This window comes from Bos grunniens, chromosome 11 (assembly GCF_055505025.1).
Source record: "Bos grunniens cultivar Pamir isolate PY7600 chromosome 11, Bosgru_T2T1.0, whole genome shotgun sequence".
In the NCBI taxonomy this organism is placed as follows: domain Eukaryota; kingdom Metazoa; phylum Chordata; class Mammalia; order Artiodactyla; family Bovidae; genus Bos; species Bos grunniens.
The window spans coordinates 1,095,986-1,121,058 of NC_141175.1; the positions used below are offsets into that span (position 1 = coordinate 1,095,986).

Consider the following 25,073-nt stretch of genomic DNA (forward strand, 5'->3'; position numbering starts at 1 on the left):
TTTCCTGCTTTCTAGTTACAAAAGTACTTTCTAAGATTCCATTTTACTTCCTCTACTACCTTTAAAAAATTTGTCCTTAAAGCTATGCCTCTTTTAAGTTACTCCCCAGTATTGTGCAAGATCACGACTTTCGACTGTCCACAGCTCAGAGCAGCACTGACCCCTCCCAGGACTGACCGCGAGGGCCATGCTCACGCCCCTCCGCTGTCCCCCAGCTCCTGCTGTCGTGTCGACATCCCCATCTGTGTAAACTCCATCTCACAATATTCTTCTTCCTTTAAACAGGCTTCACCTTTTAATAAATTTACAGAAAACAAGTTCTTCTAATTCACCATTTCTGGTATTTCCATTATTTCCAAGGATGAGATTTTCCTCCTGGCTTTACTATAAATCTGCTATTACGTTCCATCAGTTTTTGTACACCTGAAAATGTTTTATTTCACAATTGCTTCAGAAGGACACTTTTACTGGCTGTAGCATTCTGGGCGGACGTGTTTTTGGAGTTTTTCCCCTTTCAGCACAGTAAGAAAACCACTCCACGGCCTCCTGGCCCTGCGGCTTCAGATGGGGAGCTGGCGAGCACAGCACTGCTCACCTGCAGGTGCTACACCAGGACAGGCTGCTCCTCCTGGGCGCACGAGGCTCCCTGCAGTCTAACATGATGTGTTCTGGCGCAGCAGCCTGTGCATCTGTCCAGCTTGGGGCTTGCTGAGATTCTTGAACCTGGAGGTTATTTTTCATCAAATGTGGAAAATTTATGACCACTTTTCCTTCAATATATTTTCTTCCACTGGGTCTCCCTCCTCTCTGGGACTCTAACCACACAGACAGCTCAGTGTTATCCTACAGTCTTTCTCAGACAGAGTGTCTTCTGTGACTGGTCTTGGATTCAGCCCTTCTTTCCATGGCACCCAGAGTGCAGCTAGGCTCACCGGTGACCTGCCCACTCCAGACCTGCGCCAACCACTTGTTCTGCTGGTACAGCTACTCCTACAAAGCCCTCAACCCTGACCTGCCTCTGCAGCAGTGCTTTGCTTAGGCACTGGCTCCCGTGACAGGGCCATGAAACTGCTCCCTGGCCAAGCACTGGGCAGAACTCACGCGCCCGCCCTGATGGGGACTCTCACCTGCAGGTGTTTACAGAGCAGCTACCGGTGCCAGACCGCAAAGCCCACCAACGCAAAGGACCAGACGCTGCCCTGAAAACACCTCCACGGCTCACGCAACTGAGCTGCTGCTGTTTAGCTGTGGAGTCGTGCCCGACTCTGCGGCCCCATAAACTAGAGCACCCCAGGCTTCCCTGTCCTCCACCATCTCCCGGAGCTCAAGCTCATCTCCATCGGTTGGGTGGTGCCATCCAACCATCTCGTCCTCTGTTGTCCCCTTCTCCTCTTGCCCTCCATCTTTTCTAGCATCAGGGTCTTTTCTAACGGGTCAGCTCTTCACATCAGGTGGCCAAAGTATTGGGGCTTCAGCTTCAACATCAGTCCTTCCAATGAATATTCAGAGTTGATTTCCTTTAGGACTGACTGGTTGCATCTCCTTGCTGTCCAAGGACTCCCAAGAGTCTTCTCCAACACCAGAGTTTGAAAGCATCAATTCTTCAGCACTCAGCCTTCTTTTTGGTTCAACTCTCACATCTGTACATGACTACTGGAAAAACCATAGCTTTGACTATTCAGACCCTTGCTGGCAAAGGGATGTCTCTGCTTTTTACTATGTTCTCCAGGTTTGTCGTAGCTTTCCTTCCAAGGAGCAGGTGTCGTTTAACCTCATGACTGCAGTCACCCTCCACAGTGATTCTGGAGCCCAAGAAAATAAAACCTGCCCCTGCTTCCACTTTGTCCCCTTCTATTTGCCATGAAGCGATACAACTGGATGCCATGATCTTAGTTTTTTGAATGTTGAGTTTCAAGCCACATCTTTCACTCTCCTCTTTCACCTTCATCAAAAGGCTCTTTAGTTCCTCTTCACTTTCAGCCCTTACCGTGGTATCATCTGCATATCTGAAGTTATTGATATTTTTCCCAGTAATCTTGATTCCAGCTTGTGATTCATCCAGCTCAGCATTTCACATGGTGTACTCTGCATATGTAAATAACTATATACAAAAAACTATTTCTTTGACAGAAGCAAATTAAAATAGTAAAAAAAAAAACCCATTTTTGCAATCGAATTGTGTTTTTTTAACTGTAATGGTTGGTGTTGGTAAGAGTGCAGGGAAATGAGCGCTCACAAACTTCCAGATGCATTTAAAAAAGAGGGATCAAAAGCCTTAAAAAATCATTATATATCTTGATCCCCAAAATCCCTGTCCAGAAAAATCTGTCTTAAAACAAACATGTGAAAGACTTAGCTATGAAATGCCTGCTGAAGTACTGTGTATAATAAAAATTGATCATCCACATACTAAACTAGTGAATCTGGCAAAAATGATACAAATTATATCATGACATATAACACAGCCACTTGAAATAATGTTATAGAATAACATTTACATAGAAAAACAGAATTTGATGGGAAAAAGGAGTTCATAAATCAGTATGAACTGTGTGATGACTTTTTCAGGGGAAAAAAATGTGTATTAATGTGCAACGCTCTAAGATTTAACACTTTTATTGTTACTGTGTGTGTGTACCTGACCTAAAACTTGCCATTCTAACCATTTTCGAGCCACTCCGAGCCACACAACCGTCACCACTCTGTTCTCAGGACCTCCCAGCAGCCCAGCAGGAGCTCGGGCGGCACCACTCAGCCTGTGCCTGCCCGCACACCAGGGGGCCTCATCTCTAAACCTGCCTGGTCAGCTCCCTCTGGGGAGTGGAGTCACACACTATTGGTCCTGCGTCAGCTCCCTCTGGGAAGTGGAATTCCACAGGGGAGTGGAGTCCCATGCTATCCGTCCTGCGTCAGGTTCCTCAGGGGAGTGGAGTCACACAGTGCCCGTCCTCTGGCGTCACTCCCTCCTCTCAGTGTCGCGTTCCCAAGTTCACCCGTGTCGCAGCGTGTGCTGGACGCTCCTTCCCTTTTGAAGACGGAACAACACTCCGCCTCAGGGGTGGGTCACGTCTGGCTTACCCACCACGCGCCGCTGGAGCCTGGGCTGCTGCCCCTCTGGGAGCTGTAAGGTAACACGCCTGCAACGCAGAGAAGCAGGTGTGTGCACAGCTGTCTGTGTCCTTGCTTCCTGTCCCCTTGGGTACACACCCTGGACTGGAATCACTGGCTCATACAGTTAAAACTAAATACTTGATTTTTGAGGAACCACCAGACTGTCCCCACCAATACCGTATGGGAACCCCGACCTGCGCACACCTCTGCTGGCGCTTGTTTTCTGATCGTAGACAGCAGTGGTCCTCTGGGGTCTTGCTACAGCTTTGAATGCATTTCCCCAATGACTAATGATGTTGAGCATCTTTTTATGTGCCAACTGGCCATTCAATATAAGTATCTTCTCTGCAGAAATGTCTGCTCAAACTCCGCCCACTTCTGAGCTGGGCTACAGTCTAGCAGCAGGACATGTCTGTATGATTTGGAGAGTGAGGCCCAGCAGATACAGTACTGATGAATATTTCCCTCTCCTGGCGGGTGGTTTCTTCATTCTCCTTTAATGGACCAAAGTTTTAATTCTGATAAAGTTTAAGTTACCTACTTTCTTCTTATGGTCTGTGCTTTTGGTGTCGTGTCCAAGAAGCCACTGCAAGTCCCGTGTCACACAGATCTCCCTGCTTCCTGTCAGGTGCTTACAGTCTTAGCTCCTGGATGCAGGCCTTCGATCCCCTTGGGTTAACTTGTGAATACACAGTAAGGAAGGGGCCCAGACTCACTCTCCTGTGTGTGGAGTGCACTCTTCCCAGCACTTTCCTGCCACTGGCTGGTCTGGGCCCGTAACAGAAGTCATCCGATCGTGTCTGCAGGGTGCACTTCAGGCTCTCTCGGCGCCAGCCCACACGTCTGCCTCTGCACGGCTCTCCATCTGCTGCTTCATGCGTCCGTCTCCAGGCAGGTACCACACTCTTTGGATTACTGCAGCTCTGTCCTAAGTTTTGAAGTCAGCAAGTGTGAGGCCTCCAGGTTGCTCTTCGGCAAGACTATTTTGACTGTTCAGGTTTCTCTGTGGAGAACAGCGCTGGGACTCTGACGGGGGCTGCACTGACCTGTAGGTGGTTCTGGGCAGTAAGACTTTCCGGCAATACACTCAGCACTCGGCAGCCACAGACGCAGAGCCACAACACGGGGCTGACGGCCGCACGGTCGCGTCAGGGCACTGCAGCACTGGTGGGCTGGGATCTGCGGGGGTCCTGGAATCCAGCCCCTGCAGATAACAAGGGATCAAAGTACTGCCTGCTTCTACTCGATGAACACAGGATAATTTCCACTTATCAGTGCCTTTTTAAATTTCTTTCAGCATTGTTTTACTGTACAAATATTTTACCTCCTTGGTTAAGCTTATTCCAAAGTATTTTTTTCTTCTTGACGCTACTACGAATGGAACTGTATTCTTAATTTGCTTCTTGGATTGTTCACAAGCGTAGAAATACAACTGACACGTCTGTACTGACTTGATATATTAAACATTCTCAAACGTACTTATCAGTGCTGGCAAGTCCCCGTGTGGACTCTTCATGACTTTCTGCGTGTCGTCTGTGCACAGACGACTTTGCTTCCCCTTTCCAACATGGAGGCCTCTCTTCCTCGTTTTCCAGTTGTTGTCACTGTTCAGTTGCCAAGTCACGTCTGATTCTTTGTGACCCCATGGACGGCAGCACACCAGGCCCTGCCCCTCACCATCTCCCGGAGTCTGTCCAAGTTCATGTCCATTGAATCAGTGATGTCATCCAACCGTCTCATCCTCTGTTGTCCCCTTCTCATCCTGCCTTCAATCTTTCCCAGCATCAGGGTCTTTTCCAATGAGTTGGTTCTTCGCATCAGGTTGCCAAAGCATTAGAGTTTCAGCATCAGTCCTTCCAATGAATATTCAGGATTGATATCCTTTAAGATTAACTGGTTTGATCTCCTTGTTGTCCAAGGACTCTCAAGAGTCTTCTCCAGCACCACAATTCAAAAGCGTCAATTCTTTGGCGCTCAGCCCTCTTTACGGTCCAACTCTCACATCCATACACGACTACTGGAAAGACCATAGCCTTAACTATATGGGCCTTTGTCGGCAAAGTGATGTCTTTGCCTTTTAATACACTGTCTAGGTTTGTTATAGGCAATGGCAACCCACTCCAGTACTCTTGCCTGGAAAATCCCATGGACTGAGGAGCCTGGTAGGCTGTGGTCCATGGGGTCACTATGAGTCAGACACGACTGAGCGACTTCACTTTCACTTCCGTGCACTGGAGAAGGAAATGGAAATCCACTCCAGTGTTCTTGCCTGAGAATCCGAGCGATGGAGAGCCTGGTGGGCTGCCGTCTGTGAGGTCCCACAGAGTCGGACAGGACTGAAGCGCCTCAGCAGCAGCAGCAGGTTACAGCTTTCCTTCCAAGAAGCAACCCTCTTCTAACCCCAAGGCTGCAGTCGCCAAGCACAGTGGTTCCGGAGCCCAAGAGGAGACCTGCCACTGCTCCCACCTTTTCTCCTTCTATCTGCCATGCAGTGATGGGACCGTGTGACAGGATCTCAGTTTTTTTAACATTGAGTTTTAAGCCAGCTTTCTCACTCTCCGCTTTCACTCTCATTAAAAGGCTATTTAGTTCCTTTTCACTTTCTGCCCTTACAGTGGTATCATCTGCATAACTTGAGGTTGTTGATATTTGTCCCGGCAATCTTGATTCTAGCCTGTGCTTCGTCCAGCCTGGCACTTTGCATGATGACAACTTTCTTGAGTAAGGGCTCTGAACAGCACACGGAAGAGGGGAGGTGCTCACCATGAAGGGTGGAGCCGGACCCTCCACACACAAACCCTCGTGGGTGCTTGTCCGTGTCAGGCTCTGTGGAGCCAGTACTCACAGTGCTTCCCACGAGTAAACCGCCGCCAGGCAGGCTGCACTGCCTACTTCTAGACACCTGTGGGTGCCCAGTAGCCGCCAATCCCTAAAGGCGTCCCAGGGAAGCGGCTCTGCTCCTCCTCACAAGGAGTGCTACGGGGATCAGGGTGTGTGCGCCGAGTACCTTGGGATCCACGAGGGCCCCGGCCTTGATAAGGTACTTCACCGCATCCAAGTGGTTGTTCTCCGCGGCCTCCATCAGCGGGGTCCTCTGGTCCTCGGAGCAGGTGTCAATGTTGGCGCCCGCCTGGTGAGAAGAGGGACAGACACTCAGCCTGCAGCCACACCCAGGGAGGAAAGCCCCCGGACTCAGACAGCAGAGACCCCGGGAGGTCTCTCTGCCGTCTCCAAAGTGATGGTTCTATTTTCTGTCAAGAAGAGCGTTTCACTTTTCAGTTAACTTGGTAAAGATAGCAACATCACTGACAACCCCTCAGAAGTAAGAAAGTGAGACCCCAGCGCAGACAGAGAAGTGAGGAGAGGGTCTCCGCAAGGCGGGGCCAGGAGGCAAGGGGACCAGCTTGCAGTGACCTCAGAGCTCTTTCTGGGCTGTTCTAATGCTTGCTGAAATTAACTGAACAAAAATTCATCTCCAGCATTTTTTTTTCTAGTAGTGGGTGTACTTAAAAACTAATGAGCGAGCAGGAGGCCTTGGGTAAATTCTGCCTAAAACTGCAGACGCCCAAGGTGAGTTGTCCACTCAGAGCAAAGTGACTATTTGGCAGCTGAACCTTTTCTGTGTTTTGGGGGAGAAACTAATGTAGACTAATGCACAAAGAGCTAACACCTGCAAGATTGTTTTAATTATTAGCAATTAAAACATAAGAGTAACAGTTTAGTGAGAAACTTAAAAAGCACACAAAGAAGGGCCCACGGAAGCCAGGGGCTGAGCAGCAGGGGCTGGAAAGAGACCCGCTGGCCTCCAGGCGGAGCGGGGGCAGTGGGTGGGAAACGCGAGGGACACCGGTCCGAGCCCACCTGAGGGCGAGGTGGAGTCGGGACCCCACAGCAACCTGGAAGAGCACACAGGTGAGGGGCAGGCAGGGCGGAGGCAGCACAGAGCCCAGAATGCCAGCATGGGGCCAGCCACTCTGCCCGGGTGCACAGGCAGGATGAGCCTCTGCCGGCAGAAGGCCAGGCAGTGCCTGTGACTGGGGGCACGCACCTGGCAAGACTCCCCCAGACCCCCATCCACCCTGAGCCCTCAGGGGGTGGGCAGCCTCAAAGGGAGGGCCCAGGTCTGAGAGGGCTGCACAGGCTGATGGCCAAGAGTGGAGGCAGGGGCCACGCTGCAGAGGGTCAGGGTCAGAGGAACATCTCCCCCGCCCAACGCCAAAACCCCGGGACCGCGAGGACTGGTGCTCCATGCGCTTGTCTGAAACCCGAGCTAGTCAGTGACCCACCCAACCGGCGGAACGGAAGCCCCGCACAAGGACGTGTGGGCAGCCCTGGACCACAGCAGGGAAGCCAGCCGGAAGGTGAATGACCATCCCAGGGAGAGGTGGGGCACCCAGGAGATGACGCCAAGCCATCTGAGACTTGGGAGGAGGGGGACGGAGGGTGAGCCCCCAGAGAACAGGGCGGCACATGTCAGGGCAACGGCCACTGCTCTGCCCTTCCCTGGGCCCTGAGGCTGCGAGGACAGGCACCTTTCTAATCGGCCCACAGCCAGCACCAGATCAGAGCAGAGCAGGCTGGAGGACCTGATCAAACCTCCTAGAGGGACGGACGGGGACAGAACCAGGACAGACAGACGTGCAGGAGAGACGGAGGACCAGCAGGAGAGGCCAGAACAGGGGCCGGTGTGGGGACAACCGGGCGCGGCCAGAGGCTGGGACTGGCCCAGCCCGCGGCAGCGCGTGGGAGGCGGCCCATGCTTGGGCCTCGTTTAGTTCAATGGCCACAGTGCTGCAGCTGCCTAGTTGGAGCTGCTTCTACGGAGACCTCGGCATGGAAACGAGTCAGGCCAGGAATGACCAAAAACGCTCTTCACAGGCGGCCCCCACCCTGACCACATGGTAAGTAAGGGCGATTCCTGGCTGCCTGGGGCCAGGAGAGGGCACAGGGCCAGGGCCAGGGCCAGGGCCTGCCGGGAGGAGGGCACAGGAAGCAGGCACCCAGGAGAGCAGGGCCTCCAAGAAGCAGCACCGTGGGATCCAGGGCGAAGCAGAGTGAGCCCGCCCACCGCGCACACCGGGGCTCTGGGGAAGGGCGGCCCGCCTCGGGAGTGCACAGCCCTGGACACCACTCAACTGCGCGCTTGAGAACCTCACCTGAGAGGTGCCCAGCCGTCACACCCCCAGGCTCGGACAGACATGCAGAGTCGTAAAGATCGCCAACGTGTGAAGTGTTGTTTTTTCTAAACCAACACGTCACATTTTATTCTGCTACAGTTTATGACTCCAGAGAGGCTGCGAAACAGAACGCAACGCCTGTGCTCCCTCCAGGAATGGACAGTGAGTCACGAGTGGCCCCCAGGCCATGCTGGGCCCCCTGGGTCTGAACGACTCCTTATGTTGTTGCTGTTTGAACGAAAGAAGGCAAACAAGTCACACCGTGTGGAGTTAGAGGTGGACAGAGCTCAGCCGTGTGGCCGAGGATGCCTGCAGGGCAGTGAGCCCATAGAGACACACACATGGTCATGATGACGTCAACTTCAGAGCTGCTCAAGGAGGGGATACAGTGCTTCAGGGGAGAAGTAGCCCAGGCCAGTTCCCTCCAGAGCGATTAAAATGAACCAAGATGCTTACATTTTAGACTCTTCTTTATTAATCACACGGGCTTTCCTGGTGGCTCAGCGGTAAAGAATCCATCTGCCAATGCAGGACTCTTTACACGCTGGGTCAGAAAGATGCCCTGGAGAAGAAAATGGCAACCCGCTCCAGTATTTGTGCCTGGGAAACCTCATGGACAGAAAGGCCTGGTGGGTTACAGACCATGGGATCACAAAGACTGAAACACGACTTAGCAACTAAACAACAACAAACGTGTGCACGTGCACATACTCTAATGTTAGGGAAACAGTGGGGTCTTCCCCGGTGGCCGAGTGGTGGAGAATGCATCTGCCAGTGCAGGAGACACGGGTTCACCCCTCATCTGGGAAGATTCCGCACGCCACGGAGCCACTAAGCCCGGATGAGGCAACTGCTGAGCCTGAGCTCGAGAGCCCGGGAGCTGCAACGGCGGAGCCCACGCACCCAACTACCGAGGCCCGAACACTCAGAGCTCACGCTCCACGGTAAGAGGCCACCGCAGAGACACCTGAGCACCGCGACTAGAGAAAAGCCAGAGCAGCAGTGAAAACCCAGCTCAGCTCAGTGCAGTCTCGCTCAGTCGTGTCCGACTCTTTGCGACCCCGTGGACTGCAGCACGCCAGGCCTCCCTGTCCATCACCAACTCCCGGAGCTTACTCAGACTCACATCCATTGAGTCAGTACTGCCAAAACAAAAGATAAATAAATTTTTTCAAAAAGGTGGAATTTCCCTGGTGGTTCAAACGGTAAAGCATCTGCCTGCAGTGTGGGAGACCCGGGTTTGATCCCTGGGTCGGGAAGATCCCTTGGAGAAGCAAATGGCAACCCACTCCAGTATTCTTGCTTGGAAAATCCCCATGGACAGAGGAGCCTGGTTGGGCTACAGTCCCCGGGATCACAAAGAGTCGGACACAACTGAGCAAATTCACTTTCTTTTCTTTCTTTCAAAAAGGTTGGAGGAAATACGTCTTTTCAAAGGAGTGCAGAGCCACCTCCTCTAAAGGAAGAAGGAAGTCAGAAGAGGCGGCAGCAGAACCCGGCTGCACGCTATTTAAACAGGTCCGTCCAAACGAGCCTCTGTCGTGCCCAAGCCAAAGCTGAGAGGGATCTGACAAGCGGGTCTCAGGCGTCAGAAATCTAAGCCAACACGTAAACCTACTATAAACGTCGATGCAGAAGCTTCACCCTGACACACAACCCTACCCTGTGTGTGCAGCACCGGTGAGGGCAAGCAGACAGGACGGAGCCGCTGAGACCACACCCTGGAGGCCAGCGGGCAGCGACAGGGGCCCCGAGGCCCCGGCAGAGGCACACTGTGCTACCAGGCCCAGAGCCCTCCTGCGGCCCCCAGCACGAAAACTGCCAGGCCACAGGCCCAACCAAGAGCCCACCTCCGGCACTGCAGCCCTTTCCTTTTCACACAAACAAGCCAGCACCAGGCATCTGGGTAAAGCCTGAAATGAGAAAGACTGGAGCACAGCGTCCAACTGCAGGGAGACGCAGAGGCCACTGAGAAGGAGCTCTAGGGGAGCAAGAGAGGACCCAGGGATTCAAATGAGGCAGCACCTGTGAGCCCCCAAAAGGAGCTGAGGGTCACGTGGAGCAGCGCCTAAGAAGGTGGACTCGAAGGACGCAGAGCTGGAGAGAAGGTGCGCCAGGGAAACACAGGGTGGGCGCTCAGGGAGGGCCCCAGAGCCCAGACAGAAAACCCCCCAGACTGAGCTGGGGGCTGAGCAGCAAGTCTAGACCCACGAGCGAAAGGAGATTTCCTGAAGGATCCAGAGTTGAAGAACCAGCTGCAAGGTGGCCTCCAAAGAATAGAGGTCCCACAGGGGCCTGGGTTGGGGAGACCTCCCAGAGAGACAGTGCTGAGAGTGGGCGACGCACTTTCAGATAACACAGAGGCCAGTGTGCCTGCTGGGTGGGGGGTGCCCCTCATACAACCATGGAATATTCACAGGACCACAGGACATAAGCTCTCATTGCAGGAGGTGGGCAGAGTGGCACGTGTGCATGCCTCGGCTGGACCCCCAGCCTGGGAAGTCGGCAACATGAAAACCCAAAGTGAACAAGAACCAATCGGGAAACACCGAGAGGCACACAACCCTCAGGACAGCAGCGGCTAGGCCCTGGGCCCTCGCTGCCACCCACGGCCCACGGCCGACCTGGATCAGCATGTGGCAGATGTCCACGTGGCCAGCCTCCGCCGCGGCGTGCAGGGGCGAGCGCTTGTTCTGATGCTCCATCTTGAAGTTGGGGTCGATCCCGTCAACTGCAAACAAACAAGAGGTGCCACTCACTCATCAGGCACGACCCCAGCACCCAGGCGGGCCGGTCCGGGGTGGGGAGGCCCCGGGGGACGGCAGGCAGGCTGCAATCAAGGCCCCAGCAGCACTCCTAACTCTGGGCCCCTGGCCCTCCTGTGTCCCCCAGCCGGCCTCTGCCCCAACATGAGGCTGGAGGGGCCCCAGGATGGACACTCCATGGGAGCAGGACCCCCAGGCCAGGCCCGAAGGGGAGGCAATTACTGAGCGCAGCTCCCAGCCTGGCATGGACACGGATCATGAGTTAACCCCAGAACAGTGAGGCGACCTCAGTACTGCACAAGGTCTAACAGAAAAATGATAAAAATTGCCACCTTGGTCAACATAAAACCTTTTTTACCCCAGGACAAACTGCTACACTTGTTTCTTAACTTCCTATCAAGTAAAGAGATTCTGCGTCCACCTTCTCCAGCCCAAAAGTCAAGCCTAAGCTGTGAGCTCAGAAGCAAAGCGCTGCCTGCTCCTCAGCACCCGGCGGGTCAGAACCACAGCGGCAGGAGGCCGCTGACAGCACGGGTGTCCCGGGCTGCTCTCTGCACAGAAGACGCAGGCAGGTCCAAACGGCACGAGCCCGGCTCCTGACCATGCCCCTACTGACTCCACAGCACCTCTTAACCATCACACACCTCATTCCTGCTAATTCCAAGCAAGCACACCCACCGCCTTGACTGAGCGTGAACGTGACGAACAGGCTGAACCCCAGGAGCGGCCTGTATGCACCGACCAGAGCAATGGGACAGGGCGGGACACGGCGGGCCCTGCGACAACAGAGGCGTGCTCGCCCACCTACCCAACATGAGCAGCACCTTCTGCAGCTCCCCTTGCCGCGCCGAGAAGTACAGCTGCTTCGGGTGGAAGCGGAGCTTCTTGGGTCTGTGGAGAGAACACGGGTCAGCGGTAAGCACAGCTCCCCTACCACACACGTTCACGCGGACACACACACACGCACGCGTGCATGTACACACCCACACCCACACACACCACCTGCAGGCTGGGGAGGTCTGGGTGAGGCCCTTATGGCCAGCCTTCAAGGTGAAAGATGCCACATCCACCAGGCATCTCACAATAAAAACACTAAAAACACATGACCATCTCCTTCACCTACACATGGGAACGGTCCCTGAGGCCTCGGCATTCCACACGGGGCATAGAGGGACCCCTGAGGTGGTGGGGCAGGGTATCCCACCCAGCTACACCCACCCTGCTCAAGTAGAGTCTGGGCCTAATGAAGGGACAGGGCACCCAATAGTCACTGTGAGACCAGGATCAGAGACCAGGCTGGAGGCCAAAAGAGAGCCGTGGGGACTCGGGACCATGTCCCACAACACAACTACCCAAGAACAAGACAGGACCCTGATGCTCCAGGGAGGAGCCACACAGCCTGGCTGCAGCCCTGACCACAAGACCCTGTGCGCAGGGTCACCTGCACGCAGGGTCACTTGTGCGGCGGGTCACCCGTGCGGTCACGGGTCAGGGGCGCCAGGCCCTCCTGCAGACTCCCAGGTGGTGCAGGCAAGACCAAGAGGGTGCCTGCTCCAGACCCGCCCTCACAGACGAGCAGCGTCAGAGCAGTGGCGGCCCTCCGGTCCTGAGGTCAGAGCTCTGGCCGGCAGCGTCTGGGAAGCCTCACCGGCTTCCGGGACTACCCTCACCATGCCATCAGGGGGTGTGCCACGACAAGCTGCGACTGGTTTCCATGGCTTCCAGACTAACGAGGAGGTGTGTCAACAGCCGTCAGAGCGGCTTCAGCGACGCCTGGGAGCACCCGCGCCCCGGGGGAGCACATGGAGGGCACATGTGGCCTCGGTGCGCACAGACGCTGGCGGACGGGGACACCCAGCAACGCAGTGGGGGCCTTGTGCAGGAGGACAGGGGGGTGGAGGCTGCAAGAAGGGCTTACTTCTCGGAATCCAGGGCGATGAGTGCGCTCTCCAGGGTCTCCTTCCCAGGGCCCTGGGAGAGGCCTGGCGCCGGCTTCCCCAGCCCAGCCGGCCCTGTGGGGTCGAAGCCCTCCGGCACCTGGGGGGCCAGGCTCTGCGGCTTGTCCTCCTCTGAGAGCAGGGGGCCAGCAGCGCTTCGGGGAGGAGGAAATAAGTGGAATTCTGAGTTTTAGAGACATGCAAACTCCCCCTCTTACGGAAACCAATGAATACACAACACAGGACCCGCAGCCCCCCAGCTGTGCTGCTCCTCCGAGACGGAAAACGACCTCGGGCTCACTGTCTGTTCCGGCCCAGAGGGCAGTGCCCAGACGCAGACCAAGTCCCAGGGAGCACTCAGAAGTGAGGGCAGCCTTTCCTAGGCTTCTGGACCAGTGTTCAAATTTGCTTTAGAATCCACTCCAGGTTGAATCTCAAGTCCACTGCCTGACCAATACAAGAACACCTTGGAATTTTGACTCAAAGAGCATTAAACTTATAGACTAACATAATTAATTCACAAAAATATGATGGCATCAACACCATCCCCATACTAAGTTCTGAATGTTTACAATTTGAGCCTCTTAACCTTCAGCGGATTTTCAGTCACGGGTTAGGGTAGGTCGTGAGTTTGCTGCTGTTTTGAAGGCTCTCCTTCACCCTGGCTTCCAGCTGGACAGGCTGGTGAGGACAAGGCTTCTGACACCTTTTCTTAACTGATCATCTGGACGACTAATTCCAATTAGCTCTATGAGTTCTTCAGCTATTTCCACCTAATTCTCTTAGGAAGAAAACTATATGTTTGCAATACAAATCCTTCTCTTGTAGACTGTTTCTTGTGTATTCAGCTAGGGCGTCCTAAACATAGCACAGTAACAGCAGACCATACAGCAGCTGATGCTGACGCTCCACGTCATACACATACACACAGGTGCACGCAGGCAGGGACAGGCACGCACAGGCACCGCAGGCTCAGGGAGCACTGTGCTTCAACACAGAGCGCGGACAAACATCACGGAGGACGGTGTGACACAGGTCCACACACAGATGAATGAGTGTGCAGAGGAGACACGTGCACAGCGCAGCGAGCAAACACAAGTCACCGTGCCTCCCAGCCTCACGGGTCAGAGCTCATGGCGCGTGCGCCAGCAGGGAGACCCCTGGCGGCTGGGGGCACATACCTGCCCGTGGTGGTGTCGGCCCTGCCCTCTGCTGCACAGCTCTTCTCCTGCCCAGGGGCCAGGGTCACCGTGGACGTCGTGTCTGCCTTTGCAATGGTCACCTCTTTAGCCTTGGAGGTCTCCTCCCCACAGTGGGGACAGTAGCTGGCATTATTGACTCGAGAGGCACAGGCTTTGTGGAAACGATGAGAAATGCTGCTCTCAGGCTGACATTCCATAAAATTACCCTAAAGATGGGAAGGCAACAAGTCATTCTCACTGGGACTAAAATGCAGAAAAGCAAGTGAACCCGAGGTGCAGGCACATGTGGGGCAGGAAGCCGGCGTGGGGAGGAGAGAAGGCCTGTGGCCCTGCGCCCTGCTTGAAGCGGAGGGCATCCCCACCCCCGCGCCTCGCTCTGCGCCACGCTGCTCAGTGGGTGAGCCATGTATAAGACCAGGTCGACAGGAGACCCACGGAGGACGCACCCGGGAAGCAGACTCACAGCCCTGAGAGCCGGCAACAGCCCTCAGCAGAGTCCCCCAGCCGCAGGCGGGGCTCTGGGGCAGAAAGTGGGACCCGGGGCCATCTTTCAGCAGAGGTATGGAAGGATGTGGAGGACTGGGAGGACACAGAGCCGTGGCATCCGGAGAAGCCCCAGGAGAGAGGCTCTCGGCTGGGAGCACGAAGGGCCACGTGGAGCCCGTGAGCCCAGGAGAGGGCCTGGGAGCACCTGTGGCTGAGCCACCGAGGAGGACGGCCCGGGGCTCTGCAGGTGGCAACACGGGGCAGGCGGTCCTGCCGGGCAGCGCCAGGAGCAGTGGGGAGGGGCTGGGCGTGCCCGGGAGGCGGGCGGCACTCACGGCCGTGCAGAAGTAGCCGCAGCCGGGGCAGCACTGGTGCTTCACCATCCGGCCCCGGTGGTCCTCACACAGCACCAGCAGCGGCGCCTTGCTGGACGGACGCATCAGCTCATGCTTCACCACGCTGTTCGTGCACCTGCCCAGCTGCAATCGGGAGAGACCGGGTCAGCGCGCCACACCCAGCACGGGAGGGGGTCAGGAAAGCAAAGGGTGCAGGCGGTGCGGTCCTCCACATCCACCAGCCCACCAGAAGAAATAGGTCCAGTGAGAGTCGATGCCCCCCCACCCCCGCACAGAAATCAGGAGTGTGCTGACTGCACGACTGTGTGTGTCTGTCACACGTGTGACAGAGACGCATGCTGAGAGGCAACCTCAAGCACGTGGACGATGCCTCGGTAAAGTTCACGGGATGGAGATGAGGGAACCGGCTCTGAGGGCGTCAGCCGCTGAGGCCGAGGTGGCCTGGGTATTCAAAGAGAAGAAATATTTTTGGGAAAGTAACAGCAGCTTAAGAATTCGATGGAATCCCACAAAAAAACCAGAGCAATTAGACAGCAAAACCAAAACCAGAGATGACACTTAAAACCAAAGGCCACAGGATGCAGGTGGGTGGGGTGGGCCTTGAGACACCAGGGTGCGGGCAGTGACAGGGCAGTACCCTATGGACCCGGGACAGGTGGGAGCCAGACACCAGAAGGGCCTCCCTGTACCCCAGAAGAGCGGGCAGCCTGGGAGACGCTGCCCAACCCCAGCGGGTCCAGCTTGGGACCTGGGGCCAGCACAGGCCAGCTACAAGGAGCCCTCAAACCCAACCTCCAGTCAGGGCACAAGGAAACCTGGACAAAGCTGAGCTGAGAGAGAGCAGGACAGGGAGAGAGAGAGAGAGCAGAGGATGGAGAGCAGTGTCCTCAGAGTCCCCGCCTTCAGCATTCTTGTTCACTCTTAACAACGGCTGAAGGCCCAAAGAGCTTTGCCCAAGTACAGTACACCCATTCATACTGACCATGTTAGAATTTAAGAGAGAATTTAAATTTAATTTAAAATAACAATTAAACCTATCACATAAAGAACATATTTTACATACTAAGTAAAAAAACAGTCACTAAAGACCACATAATGTATGTTCCCATTTATATAGGCAAATCTATAGAGAAAGCAGAAAGTAGAGCTGGGGGGATGGGAGAATTTGGGCCTGACGCTAACATGTTAAGGGGATGTGGTTATTTTGGGGTGATGAAAATGTTGTAAAATTGATTGTAGTGATAGTTGCACAACTCTGACTTACTAAAAAACATTGAATTTTACTCTTTAAATGAAAAAAAAAAAAGATCATATTTTAAATAAAAATTATTTTTAAACTATTTAATGAGCAATGTGTCATTGTTTTGTTTTATATTGTTCACAAAATTCTTTAACATCTGGTTTAATAAGACAGCCCGGTCGTACATCTGCTTCTGCATTCGGAGCAGACGAGTGTGGACATTCTTCTCTGGCTCCACAAGGGGGTTCCTTAAAAGATCTGCTGCGATGTGCATGTCTCAGTCCACCACCCACTCATCTCGTACCCCTACCCCGAGACCATCCAGGTGTCCTGACTGTGAGTGACTCTGTAACACCATGGAAATCACTCGTGCAAACATACAAACGCTCCTGTGTGCTCTGTGAAGCAGCAAAGAGAGGCAGTTCACTTTCTGAGAATCATTTCAAAAATGGTCTTCATAATGGCATTTCAGTATCACTGTGAAATGATGCTCTGAGGCCAAGATGAATAGGGCCCTGCAGGCCCAGGGGTGCGGGGAAGCTGCAATAATACCAATAACACAAAGACTAAAACCTGCTGAATCTGTTTAAACACTTGAGTTCGTAATATCTTAGAAGCAGAACTGGTCAACCTCCAAAAAACAGAGAACAAACCCACGGCCTCAACGACCAGGAAATGAAGAGAAGGCTCTTCCTCTGGGGCTGTGCTGTGTAACGTGACGAGGTGAAATGACAAGTCCTCATGAAACCATCAGCTGCCAAGTGAACAGTGAGCAGCACAGATGCACACTGAAACTCTGAGGGGGTGCCAAGCACAGGCAGTGAGACCCCACAGCTCCAGCGTCAGAAGAAGAACCCAGAGACCACGCCTTGGCTGGGGTGCACCCCCGCCACTGAGCCAGGTCCACCTGTGTCTAAACTGCAGACAAGTGGGCTGGACGCCCTGCGCGTCTGGGAGCCGCTGACTCCAATCACAGGGTCCAACGGTCCTGCCGTTCCAGAGAGAAGCACAGAGGATGAATGGGCGGCGGAACACAGAAGCCAGGTGGCGGCTACCCGGGGCCAATCCTGCTTTCTGCCCCTGGTGTGGTTACTGGCGTGCCCGCCACCTGAGACAGACTCATCAAGCCCAACATCTGACCTGCATTGTTTTCTGGATCAATTTCCCAGGAAAAGACCCTGAGTCACTAAGACGAACTGCAGGGAATGGCAGTGGGGAGAGACAGCCGAAGCACCGGCTCATTACTCGGAAAAGCAGGAAGAGACGTCACTACTTGCTCTACGAACACAGGACGGGCCCGCTTCAGGGCCCAGCAGCCCTGCGGGTGAGGGGGGTGCCTGTCCCAGCAACACTTCAGTCGTGGCAGGAAGTATGGGAAGCTGCCCAACTGCTCACCGGGCAGCATTCGGCAGAGCTCTGAAGGCACAACTGCCCTGCAGGGAGCCTTAAGGAGCTGTGGGCAACGGGACCGACGCGTCCCTGAAGGCGCTCTGGCCAAACCAAGCTGGACGCAGGGACCGCCGCATAGCCCGGACGAGTGCCGGCCTCCAGCCCCGTGACCCAAGATAAAGGGGACCAACCGGCCGGGAACACCAGGCCACACGGACGCAGGGCCACAGGCGGTGGCGGAAGCTGCCTGCGTGTGGCCAGAGCAAAGGACACACACATCCAACCGTCCGCGACGTGTCACGTGACAGCAGGAGCCACTGCTGTTTCTGCTCCACGAGACATGCCGTGACCACTGGCTCAAAGCCAAGAGTGGCGGCGGCTGGCCCCGAGCAGCAGGGTCAGCAGTCAGCTGCGAGACTCTCTGTATGGGAAGCTCCTCTAAAGAAGGTGGGTGGGGCCTCAGCCTCTGCCATCCACGTTCAAGTGCACAGCCAAGCAGGAAAGCCTCTGGGAAGCGTGGCCTCAGCAGAGCAGTACCCACGGCCATGTCCGCCCCCAGCCTCAGCATGGCCACACAAACAGCCCGCCTCCCCAGGCAGCCTGGCGCCGCCGGGCAGGGCACCCCCCGACGCAGATGCGGCGGCTCACCTGGTGGTCCACACTCTCTGTGGCCATGCACTGGTTGTTGGCCAGAGTGGTGATCTCCCGGCTCTTTGGGGTCTCCATCCGGCAGCTGCAGAGGGGCACCTCCTGGAGGCCATCCGTCTCGCCTGCATCAGGACCGTTGGCCAGCCCTGCAGTCACAGCAGATGCGTTGAGTGTCACCGCCATGCCACCCGCCCAGACGCTCCGCTACACTTGGGTCACCGGCGACAGGGTCCCTGCAGACACGCTCACGGCAGCACACAGGGAACCCAGGCCAAGACTGCACTCCCCACGAGGGGAGCGCTCGTCCTCCCTGCTCCGCTCAGAGCTGCAGCCACAAATTAAATGCTTGGGCCACTCAGAAGGGGGGCTTCCCTGGTGGCTCAGGTGGTGGAGAACCTGCCTGCGACGCAGGAGACTGGGCTCCATCCCTGAGTTGGGAAGATCCCTTGGGGAAGGGAATGGCAACCCACTCCAGTGTTCTTGCCTGGAGAACTCCATGGACAGAGGAGCTTGGCAGGCTACAGTCCATGGGGTCACAAACAGTCTGACATGACGGAGCGTGATTCCTTTGCCTTCGAGACACTTGGTAGTATCTGGAGACATTTTGGGTTTTCCAGGTGGCGCTAAGTGGTAAAGAACCCGTCTGCCAATGCAGGAGACATAGAGACATGGGTTCAGTCCCTGGGTCAGGAGATTCCCCTGGAGGAGGGCATGGCAACCCACTCCAGTGTTCTTGCCTGGAGAATCCCATGGGCAGACGAGCCCGGTGGGCTACTGTCTATGGGGTTACCAAGAGTGGGACATGACTGAAGCAAGTTAGCACCACCTGGAAGGGTTTAGAGGCAGCCTGTTCAGTGATGACCCACTATAACCGCACAGAGAGCTTGCTTCTCCAGCTGAATGACGGACGTGTGGAGGAAAACAAAGAAGAAAACCAGGATCATGGCAAGCCTTTCGGGCACAGCAACATCACCCCGACCTGCCTGCAGGCAGGCGAGGGAGCAGCGCCAGGGAAAGGGGGCCCACGGTCAGGCTGGCTCCTGGTGGGGACACAGGCCAGTGGCCAGAAACAGCCCTCAACCCAGCTACGGCTTCCAAAGGAAGGCAAGTCCCTGTTCCTTCTCACAGCACAGTCCCATGGCCCACTCCCCTCCCTGCGCGGGAGCCAGGCTGGGCCCAGGACACTCGGGACCCAGACCCAGCCGTGCCCTGGCGGCAGGAGCAGCCGGCTCATGCGAGAACCAGACTGGAGGGCAACCCTGAGACCCCAGGGATCCCGCCCTCGCTGCCTCCCAAGAGCAAACGGAGGGGTGTGACCCACCTGCACTAACCCCGATGCTGCTCAGCTGACTGACTCTGAGCCCAGGACACGGGCCGCAAGGCCAGGGCGAGGGAAGGGCCGGCCAGCAGGCCAGGCAGAGGAGCTACAGGGCGCCAGACGGACAGGTCCCAGTGGACCCTGTACATGCCCCCCGGCTGTGGCCATCTGCCCACAGCCCCAGCCAGCCACCGGGGTCAGAGCAGCACCCAACCCCGGCTCGGCAGACCCGGGGGCACGGATGAGGGCCACTGCCCATCCCAACGCAAACGCTCTCTGGGCTGGAGCCGGGACCCCGTGACCAGGTCGGTCCTCGCCTTCCCGAGGGTCCAGGTCACAGGGCTCGCTGCCAAGGATCCCAGGCCGCTGCCCTCTCTCGAGGGTCTGAAACTCCAGGACTGAATACATACACCTGGAGACCCCGACTTGTCCCTGCAAAGAGCTGGCTCTCCAGATACCGCGTGACTGGGCGGCCCTGGCAGGGCTGGCACCGTGAGAAACACCCTCAGAGAAGCATCTCGCCCCGCGCCCGGCGGCTGCCTCTCCTCCTAATGCAGGGCTCCCACCAGCGTGGCCCTTACTTAGAGGAGCTGAACAGAAGCACGCGAAGGCAGAGGCCACCGCCCCTCAGCCCGGGGCTCAGCCTAGACAGGCACCCCCGCCGCACTGCCCTCACACCACCGACCATGCGCAATTTGGTAAAATAAGCACTACTTCCCGCAGGCGTCCAAGTCAGCACACTCCTGAGACAAAGCTAAGAACGTTTGGAAGCAGAGAACACACACGTCACGTCACTGGGAAGGAGGGCGTGAGGGGTCACTGGATGGTTTCTGCTAATTTGCAGCAAGAAGAAAAGCTGCTGTTTCTCTGATGGAGAAGCCTGTGACTTCCTTCCCAAGCTACAGATGTAGTTTCCTGAGGTGAACAAGCACCCAAACTCCCCTAGTGCTCACAGCCAAAGGCCATCCATCTATCCTTTCCACAACGTCTGGCTAAACCCTGCCGGAAGCCATACCCTTCAGCCACCAAAGTCCATGAGACAAAGTTAACAGGGGTTTTACATCATCCCCAGATTTCAAACTGATTTCCCACAAGGGCCAAATAGCTGTTAGCTCCTTTTCCAGATAAAGGTTTTTGGATGGTGGGAGTACACAGCCCCAGTGCCAGGACCCCAGCACCGTGGAGCAAGGACCTCGGTGAAGGGCCCAGCCCCAGACACGCACCACGGGGCATCTGAACACCAGCAGCTCAACCCCGACGTGGGCACACGTTTCTGCCAACACTGCTGGAGTCCAAGGCCATGAAACAGTCAGGTTACGCAGAACACTGCCACCTGCGGGCAGAGGCACCTCCCGCGGGGAGCCGACAAGAGCTCGTGTGGCCTGTGGGACCGCCACCCCAGCAGGTGTCTGCACCCAACCTCTGGGGCACGGTGACCGGCACCGTGTCCTGCCCACGCAGCATCCAATGTGCCCTCCCCCCACTGGCCCCACCACGCACGCGTTCACCTTCTGTGTCAGAGGTCAGCGCACCCTGGACATGGAGATTCAAGGAGTCCAGCGGCACCTCCATGTACCCCCCGCCGTCGCCAGGCGCCGTTGGCTCCACACTGCCCGAAGATGACGCAGAGGCTTCAGAACCTGCAACCAAAGGTGCCCTCATCAAACGGGGGGCTGGGGCCGCACCGCCACCTGCAGGCACAGAGCCTCGCCAGCCACGCAGATCCCACACATGCGCGTGCAGACCATACAGACGCTCGCAGGTACACAGATCGCACACACATGCACACGAGACACGTAGACACTTGCCAGACACAGATCACACACATGTACACGAGAGACATACAGATGCTAGCCAGCAACAAACATCTCACACACGCATGCGTGTCATACAGATGCTCGCCAGCAACAAAGATCACACACGCGCGCGAGAGACAGACGCTCACCAGCAACAAAGATCACACACGCGCGTGAGAGAGAGACAGACGCTTGCCAGGCACACGGATCACACACGCACGCCAAGTGTCATACAGACATGTGCAAGACATACAGACGCTCACCAGCAACAAACATCTCACACACACGCGTGTCATACAGATGCTCGCCGACAACAAAGATCACACACGCACGTTAGACACACGGATGCTCGCCAGCCACACAAATCACACACGCGCACATGCGAGACATACACTCACCAGCCGTGCGGATCACACACACACACCCGCCCACACTTCTCCTGCCTGGTCCCATTTCCACTCGGGCTCCCCGGGGATGGGGCAGCCTCGTCAAGGAGAGCAAAGGCACAGACACATGAAAACACCTTTCTCTACACCCTCGTGAGCTGGATTAAAGCTGATAAAACGATCTGAGGACACAAGTAGAAACACTGTACACACATTCCATGTTAAAGTAAGAGAAAAATCGAATGGCAGGTTTGAAAGACTAGCTGTTGTGCGGCAGCTAAAGACGCCTCAGACACACAGCATCACTGGGAACCTGTCCAGCTCAGGCAGTGGGCTCCAGGATCCACAGGGAAAGGCTGGAGGGAATGTCCATCCATGAGAACGGGGTTTAAGGAGCCCCTCACCCGCCAGAGGGTAACACACTCTGAACATGCCAACGAGAGGCGAGTATACAAGTGAGGAGCCATCACGGGGTGAGGAGCCATCACGGGGTGAGAGGTTCCTATCTACATGACCCAGGAAGCCACCTGGGTATCAGTCATCGTAAGGGCATCTCACTGAAGAAGCCTGTGAAAACGGGCGTTTACACAGCATAGTTAACACCTCCAGCAAAGGGCAAATGCCCACACTTCACAGACAAGCCACTGATGTTATTTCAATGATGGGAATTGAACAGGTATAATACAGAAGTTTGGTATCCAAAGACCCTGAGTCCAGGCCAGTCTGCACCCAAATCTCAGGCAGGAAGGAGCTGACCGCCTGCAGAAATCACCACCCACCTGAGGAACCCCAGTAGACTGTACAATTTTAAACACTTTACAAAGGGAATACAATTCAAAGTCCTGCTTGAATAAATATTCCGGCAGGCATTCTGCATGCTATACCCAAGATGGTGGCGATCAAGCTTTCATCCCAGGACCGGTGACTTTTAGTCTTGGGTCTACGACGGCTTGTCAGCCGACAACAGAAACACAGGGTGTGTGACCTCGGGTGATGATTCGAGGCAGAGAGACGAGGAACCGTGAGTGAAGGAGAGGAGCTTCAGGGACAACATGGTGCCTGGTGGGCCAACAAGCCCCACGCACCACCTGACCCAGACCCGAGCGCCCGCCACGCGGGGCCGCCAGCGGCCCTCTGCACTTCGAGGGCAGCTCCATGACCTGCTTCTCTATCAGAGAACTAAAGCTGTGCAGCACTGCCCACCAGCAACGACATGGGTGACCCAGTGACGCGTGGAGAAGCCAAAGAGAGGTGCCCTCCGTGAGTGGGCCCCACGGCGCCGGCCCCAGGCGAGGACCCGCAGAGCAGCTCGAGGGCTGACTAGGGAGGGGTCTCGGCCAGGCAAAGGGCGTGGCAGGACCTCCTGTCACAGGCGTGAGGGGGGCTCACCAGCCCTGCTCCAGAGTACTGCACACCCCCTGCGGCGTTCAGTCCTCCACAGCAAAGCTGCAGACAAGGGCTGGGCCCTTGAGCCTGAGGCCATTCCGCTCCCAGTCTGCCTGGGACAGAACCACCCCCGGATCAAGGGGACTGACCAAAGCACTGAGCAGCGCTTTGTGGCCCAGGGCCTGGCCCCAGGACACTGAGGGCAGGGCACAGGGTGTGTGGGGGTGCGGGCCGCGGGCAGGAGACCGCCGGGCAGCCCTTGCTAAAGCAGCTCCGATTAAGTCCCTTCTGGGGTGTTTGCTGTCCTAACAGTGGAGTCCTCCAGGTGAACGCAGCCCTGCACAGACCCCAGTGCCGAGGCACGCTCCCGCCCAGGCGTCGCGCGGCTCCGTGCCTACCTAACACAGAGCAGGGCTTCTTTTTGCTTCTCCGCCTCCTCTTCCTCGCTGGCTTGATCCAAGGGCTGTCAGGCTTCCCCTTCCTCTTGAGGAACTTCTTCTTGACGCTGGACTCAGAACTCTGGGGAGTGGGGAGAGGGCAGAAAGGCAGAGCCTGGGCTCCGGGCGCAGAGGCTCCAGCTCCTGCCCTATGGCCACCACTCACCCGCAAGACCCCGCTCACTCCCAGACGGTCCCTTCTAGGTCACATTCGTAAAGATGCCCATGCTTGTCCCTAAACACACTCCAAGCCGTTACTTGAGTTTCAGCACACACACAAAAAAATACATGGGAGAGTTCTACCAGACACTAAAGCAGCTCAGTAAGCGAGTCCACTTTCAATCACACGCACCCATTCACCGTGCTCAAAGGAAAAGGAGCAAAGCTTCAGTCTGCTTCAAGTCTACATCCAGGTTAGCCAGAGCCCAGAGAGCAAGAGGCTGTCACCGCTCATGACACGCCACGATTCGAGTGTCCGCATCTCACACCTCCACGCAGGCAGGGTCTAACTGCCTTGAGCCAGACAGACAGAAAGCCAGCCCACAGACCACGCTGCCAAGTCTGACACAAGGGTCTCGCAGCCTCGCTGGCCGTGGGTGAGAAGACACTTAAGGGCCTATAATTGCGAGACCCTCAGATACCGGGGCGGCTCAGCGCCTGCGCGAGAGCCGCCTGGGAGCCTGGGCCTGGAGCTGGGCCCCAGCGCCCTGTGCCCTCGCGCAGAGAAGGGAGCAGCGCAAGCTACACTGCACCAGGGCCAGGCCCCGGGGAGACACGCGCCTCGCCACAGCGCTGACCTCGCGCCCTCCTCTCAGCCCCCACGTGGCCACCGTCTCCCTCTCAGAGACCTGCTCTGGCTGGACGGACACGGCCACGAGCTCACCGAGCCCCGCCGCCCCGCCGCCCACCAGCCGAGCCTCCGACCCCGCCCTCAGCTCTGAGCCCCGCCCCGCTGGCCCGGAGGCCCCTCCCACTCTGCACGCAGGACCCAGGGATCCGCGCACGCCGGGGTTACCAGGTCGGACTCGTCCCCGTCCTCCTCCTCGTCCGCGGTGCCGGCCGACTCCTGCTCCTCTTCAGACTCGCCGTCCACCTAAGCGGCCACGCGGGGGCCCAAAAGAGAAGAGAAGCCAGTGACCCTCTGGGGGCAGGCACCCGGACCCCCGTGCTGAGGGGCTGCTGGGGGCGCCCGCGTTCCCGCTCCACACCAAGGGCCCACCTGGAGGGCGGCCCTGGCGTGGAGGAGGGCATCAACTGTACACAGATCAACGTGCGTGGCAGACAGCAATTAGGAAGGACCAGCGCACACGGCACAAACACAAAGTGTAAAACCGACCCGCCCCTGCCGAGGGCCCAGGCCGGCCCAGGCTGCAGCGAACACTCAGACCCCTTCCAGGTGGGCACGCGTGCCCAGCCTCCCAGCAGCAGCACCCTGCACA

At 56.5% G+C, this 25,073-nt stretch overlaps 1 protein-coding gene across 16 annotated transcripts in view; it reads right to left on the reverse strand.

The window, feature by feature from the left end:
- Nucleotides 1-25,073, reverse strand: part of EHMT1 (euchromatic histone lysine methyltransferase 1) — a 108,959-nt gene that overhangs the window by 16,722 nt on the left and 67,164 nt on the right. For 10 of the 16 annotated variants that reach the window (XM_086323937.1, XM_086323936.1, XM_086323927.1 and 7 more), the window contains 10 exons: nt 24,650-24,727; nt 23,596-23,716; nt 21,138-21,269; nt 18,312-18,457; nt 15,014-15,157; nt 14,172-14,398; nt 12,972-13,145; nt 11,862-11,944; nt 10,913-11,019; nt 6,119-6,241 (listed from right to left, as the gene is read on the reverse strand). In XM_086323937.1, coding sequence (XP_086180063.1) covers nt 6,119-6,241; nt 10,913-11,019; nt 11,862-11,944; nt 12,972-13,145; nt 14,172-14,398; nt 15,014-15,157; nt 18,312-18,457; nt 21,138-21,269; nt 23,596-23,716; nt 24,650-24,727 — 1,335 coding nt within the window. Of the gene's footprint in view, nt 1-6,118; nt 6,242-10,912; nt 11,020-11,861; nt 11,945-12,971; nt 13,146-14,171; nt 14,399-15,013; nt 15,158-18,311; nt 18,458-21,129; nt 21,270-23,595; nt 23,717-24,649; nt 24,728-25,073 lie in introns of all 16 variants that reach the window. The other 6 variants (XM_086323939.1, XM_086323938.1, XM_086323930.1 and 3 more) reach the window with 2 other exon arrangements.